The sequence below is a fragment of the Numenius arquata genome, unplaced genomic scaffold (genome assembly GCF_964106895.1).
Source record: "Numenius arquata unplaced genomic scaffold, bNumArq3.hap1.1 HAP1_SCAFFOLD_1787, whole genome shotgun sequence".
NCBI lineage: Eukaryota > Metazoa > Chordata > Aves > Charadriiformes > Scolopacidae > Numenius > Numenius arquata.
In genome coordinates this window covers 1-5313 of record NW_027414444.1, presented here as the reverse complement: position 1 = coordinate 5313, position 5313 = coordinate 1, and the positions used below count along the sequence as shown (strand labels likewise).

Here is a 5313-nt window from a genome sequence, read left to right as displayed (position 1 = left end):
GGTGGGGTGGGGTGTGGGTCGGCATTGGATGCCCCCCCATCCCTAACTTGGGGGGGGAGACGGGACCGCACTAAGTCTCCCATCCTTAACTGGGAGGGGGGACAATATCAGGTTCCGCCTCCCCCCCCCCCCAACTGGGCGAAGGGGGACAGTACCGTTGCCCCCTGCCTGGAATTTTGGGGTGCACGGTCTCCCCCCCACCCTAACTGGAGGGAGAGGCAATACCAGCGGCCCCCCAACACCCCGAGCCAGGGGGGGGGTCAGTACCGGGTTCCCATCCGTGTCCTGCCCACCCCGACCACGGCTCTTCCACCCCCCTGGGGAAGACACCCCGGTCTTGGCCCCACAGCAGCCCCCCCTTCTTTCCCCCTCACCGATTCTCACTGCGGTTGTGCTCACCCTGGGGTGTCATCTCTGGTCACCCCCGTGTCCCGTCCTGTGTGTCGTGTCCCCGTCCCCCCCCCCCCGGTGACGGTCACGGTGGTGGCAGGATTGTCCCGGTGACCGCACTCTGCACCCCCCGGCCGGCTCCAAGGTGCATCTCTTATCGCCTGCCATCAGGATTTCCTTTTTGAGTCATTTCTGCCGTGTCGCCTCTCTCCTCGCTGAACCAGATGTGCACCCAGATGTGCACCCCCCCTCTCCCCTCCCCCCCCTCCCCAGCTCACCACGACGGCCTTCCCACCCCCCACCCCCCCCTTCGGTCTCTTCTGTCCCGCAGGTCTCCGCAGCCCGGGATCGCCGGCGCCATGTCCCGGCGGCGCTGAGGTCGGCGAAGGGAGCGGCGGGAGGCGAGGAACCATGGGGAGCATCTACAAGGAGTATTTCAACACGGAGAAGATCCGGGAGCACTACAACTACACCAAGGAGGGCTCGGAGAGCTCCCCAACCACCTCCCGCTGGGTGGTCTCCATCTTCATCGTCGTGTTGTGCTGCTTCATCGTGCTGGAGAACCTCTTGGTGCTCATCTCCGTCTGCCGCAACAAGAAGTTCCACTCGGCCATGTACATCTTCATCGGGAATTTGGCTTTCTCCGATCTCTTGGCCGGCTTGGCCTTCATGGCCAACATCTTGCTCTCCGGAGCCACCACCTTCAACCTGACGCCGGTACAGTGGTTCGTGCGGGAAGGCACGGCCTTCGCCACCTTGGCCGCCTCCGTCTTCAGCTTGTTGGCCATTGCCATCGAGCGCCACGTGGCCATCACCAAGGTCAAGGTCTACAGCAGCGACAAGAACTGTCGGATGGTGCTGCTCATCGGGGCTTGTTGGGTGATCGCCGCCGCCATCGGCAGCCTCCCCATCATGGGCTGGAACTGCATGAGCGACCTGCGGGATTGCTCCACTGTCCTCCCCCTCTACTCCAAGCGCTACATCCTCTTCGTCATCACCATCTTCACCCTCATCCTCCTCGCCATCGTGGGGCTCTACAGCCGCATCTACTGCATCGTGCGCTCCAGCCACGCCGAGATCGCCACCGCCCAGACCTTGGCCTTGCTCAAGACGGTCACCATCGTCCTGGGAGCCTTCATCGTCTGCTGGCTGCCCGCCTTCATCATCCTCCTCATGGACGCCTCTTGCCCGGTTCGGGCGTGTCGGATCCTTTATAAGGCGAACTATTTTTTTGCCTTCGCCACCTTCAACTCGGCCGCCAACCCCATCATCTACACCTTGAGGAGCAAGGACATGCGCCGGGAGTTCCTGCGGGTGCTGTGCTGCTGTGGGGTCGGACGCCGGGACCAGCCCCCCGGCCGCTGCGGCCTCCCCCTCCGCACCTCCAGCTCGCTGGACCGCTGCACCCCCAAATACGAGTTACCCACCTCGCCCATCACCCGCGAGTGTACCACCTCCGTCTAGGGGGTCTTGCCCCCCGCCCCCCCCACCCCCCAACCCCCTCCCTTACCCCCCGGCTGCCCCATGGCTGCCCCACGGCAGTGGTACGAAGGGAGCGGGGTGGAGGGGGGGGTGGACGTTTTTCCAGGTACGGATGGACAATTGCACCTTCATCCCGGGCAATCCTCCCCCCACCACCCCCCCCCTCACACATCCCCCCACCCCCCACCCCCTTTTCCTTCTCCTCAACCCCCGGGGTGTCCCCGGCGGCCATGCCGACGTTCCGCCCGGGATTGCCGTGACCGGTGCGTGTACACGGGCACGGACACGCGTGTTGCTCTTCCCACGCCCTGCCCGAGCCCCGGGGCCCCCGCGGGACCTGTCAGACGGGTCCCGGGGCCCCTCCCCGCGCCCCGGCACCCCCGCGGCACCCCTGGCGCCAGTGGCAAATCCTCTGCCCCCGGCTGCTCCCCGGCTCCGTGGGTGGCTCCGACCGCTGCTCCGGCTTGGGGGGGGGGGGGGGGGGAAGCCGGGAAGGAGCCGCGAGGGGGGGGGACACTTTTGCCTGGAAAACAGGGCCCGGGGCACACCCTGGGGGGAGCACACGCACACGGGGGGACCCCCACATCCTCAAGCTCCTCCCGATGGTCCCACCGCATGCTGGCATGTGGAGGTGGGGGGGGGGGGGGGGGGCTCGTTGCGGCCGGCTCCGCTGGGGCTCCCCCCCCCCCCAATTCCTGTGACACACCCTCCCCCCCCCAGAAGCAACCCCTCCATCCTCAGTGACACCCCCCCCCCACCCCCCCACCCCCCCGGGAACGACGGTTGCATTAAAACGGCATTTCTCCATTTGCCTCCACCTCCTTCCTGGCCCGGGATGGGGACCGCCGAGCCCCCCCTGCCCCCCCAATTCCCTGGGGCAGCTCGGAGAGGGATGGGGGGGGGGGGACACGGCAGCAGGGGGGGGCGACACCCCAAATTTGGCTGGATGGGAACGTTCCACGCTGGGGGAGCCGGGCTGAGCGTTCCCCTCCCTGCCCTGGGAATGGGGTTCGGGTGCTTTGCCCCATGTCCCGGGTGGCAGCACCCGAAGGGGGGGGTGGGGGGGGGTGGGGTGTGTCGGGGGGGGGCCCAAATCTTCACCCTCGCCCCGGCTTTCGCCGCCACGGGCCTGGGGAAGACGTTTCCCCCCCCCCTCCGTCTCGCACCGCTCCAGCCACCGCCGCAGTGATTTCCCCCCCCCCCCCGCCGCCACCGCCGTGGCATTTCGGGGAACCCCTGGGGCCACGCCGGGGGGGTAGGGGGGGGGTGTGGGGTAAAAGTGAGGGGACACATGTGTGTGTCTGTCCCCCCCCCCCCCTTCCATGGCCCTGCCGACCCCCTCGAGCCACCGGGACCCTCCGCCGCCGCCCCGGTGGGGCACCAAAACCTTTTTATGCCCCAATTTGGCCCCGTTTCCTCCCTCGGAGGGTGCAGAGGAAATGGGGGAGGGGGGGAAGGGGGGGGGGGGTTTCGCTTCCTTTCCTTCCCACCCCCCCCCCCCCAGCCGCCACCACCGCCGCCGCCGTCGGGACGGGTCCCCGTTTCGGTGCCCCCGCGGTGACCCGCGACGCTTCCCTCCCCCCCCCCCCCGGCGACACCCCCCCCGCCGGATCCGGGCCATAGTGGGGGGGGGGGGGGGAGACTCCCCATATCGTGACATGGGGACCCCCATAGAGGCCTCCCCCCCACCCCGGGATGGGGGAGGGGGGGGGGGTCGGCTCTTGGCGGGGGTGGCGATGGATGGGGGAATCCCAGGGGAAGGGGAAGGGCCGTGATTCATCCCGACCAGGCGGGATATGGGGGGGGGGGGGGGGGAGAGGCTGAGTTGGGGCCACGGAAAAGGAGGGGGGGGGGGGGGTCGAGGGGTTGATCCACCCATGGAGGTCTCGTTGAGGGGCAGTGAGGGTTGGGGGGTGTATGGGGGGGTCCCTGCTGCCCCACGGCCAGGTGTCACCCTATAGGGGTGGCCTGTCGTCCCCCCCCCCCCCCATCCCTGTCATGGTACGGCCTGTGTTTCTCCCCCCTTCCCCCTCCATTCTCGCTGTGGTATGGTGTCGTCGTCCCCCCCCCCCCGTGTTACAACCCACACCCCCCTCCCCACAGTGGTACAGCCCTTTCCCCCCCTCCCTACAGTGGTACAGCCCTTTCCCCCCCATCCCCACAGTGGTACAGCCCCTTCCCCCCCATCCCCACAGTGGTACAGCCCGTCCCCCCCCATCCCCACAGTGGTACAGCCCCTTCCCCCCCCCTCCCTACAGTGGTACAGCCCCTTCCCCCCATCCCCACAGTGGTACAGCCCCTTCCCCCCCCTTCCCGCAGTGGTACAGCCCCTTCCCCCCCATCCCCACAGTGGTACAGCCCCTTCCCCCCCCTTCCCGCAGTGGTACAGCCCCTTCCCCCCCATCCCCACAGTGGTACAGCCCCTTCCCCCCCCTTCCCGCAGTGGTACAGCCCCTTCCCCCCCCATCCCCACAGTGGTACAGCCCACCCCCGCTCTGAATGAGCCCAGTCCTACAACCCCTTGTTCCGCCCCCCCCCCCCCCAGTGGTACGTCCCGTGCCCCCCTTCCTTATCCTTCAGTGGTACGGCCCATAGCCCTCCCCCCCCAGAAGTACGTTCCACCCCCCCCCGCCCCGCAGTGGTACATCCTTCCCCGCCCCCCCCCCCCGCAGTGGTACGGTCCCACCTGTCTCCCCCCCCCCTCAGTGGTACGGTCCCACCTGTCTCTCCCCCGTCCCCGCAGTGGTACGGTCCCACCTGTCTCCCCCCCCGCCCCGCAGTGGTACGGTCCCACCTGTCTCCCCCCCCGCCCCGCAGTGGTACGGTCCCCCCTCAGGCGGCCCCGCTCCCCCCGGGCCGCCCCGCTCCGGCCGCCCCCGCCCCGTTACCGGCCCGGGCCCTCTCCCCTCCCTCCCCCCCCCCCCCCCCCCCCGCCTCTACCCGGTGCGGAGGGGTGGGGGGGGGAGGGGGGACAGGTCCCCCCGCTCTGCGGATTCCCGGTAATCCCCTCCCGTCCCCGCGGAATGGTCTCTCCCGGGCGCCCCCCCCCCCCCGCCGCCGCCGCCATGGTCTCGCCCGGCGCCGCCCCGCCCCCGCCGCTGGTTTCCGCGCGAATCCGCCGCTCCCGGTCCCGCCGCTCCCGCCGCCGCCGCCCCGATGCCGGCCCGGGCCGCTCCGTTGCCCCCGGTCCCGTTGCCCGCCGAGCTCCGCCGACGGTGAGTGCCCGGAACCGGCAGAGGAAACCCCCGTTAGCCCCCTCCCTCGGCCCGGGCCCGAGCGGCGCTGACACCCCCCGGCACCGCACTGACACCCCCGGGACCGACACCACCCCCCCCCACCCGGGACCGACAGCCCCCCCCCGCCCCCGGGACCGACACTTCCAGGACTAACACCCCCCCCACCCCCCCCCCCCCACCACCCCGGGACCGAGAACCACCCCCC

The 5313-nt window shown here is 70.1% G+C and overlaps 1 protein-coding gene across 1 annotated transcript; it reads left to right on the top strand.

The window, feature by feature from the left end:
* The first annotated feature begins 801 nt into the window (after positions 1–801).
* On the top strand, positions 802–1854 carry S1PR2 (sphingosine-1-phosphate receptor 2). The gene has a single exon (XM_074167147.1). It carries the CDS (start codon positions 802–804, stop codon positions 1852–1854), a length of 1053 nt encoding a protein of 350 aa, XP_074023248.1.
* The last annotated feature ends 3459 nt before the right edge of the window (positions 1855–5313 follow it).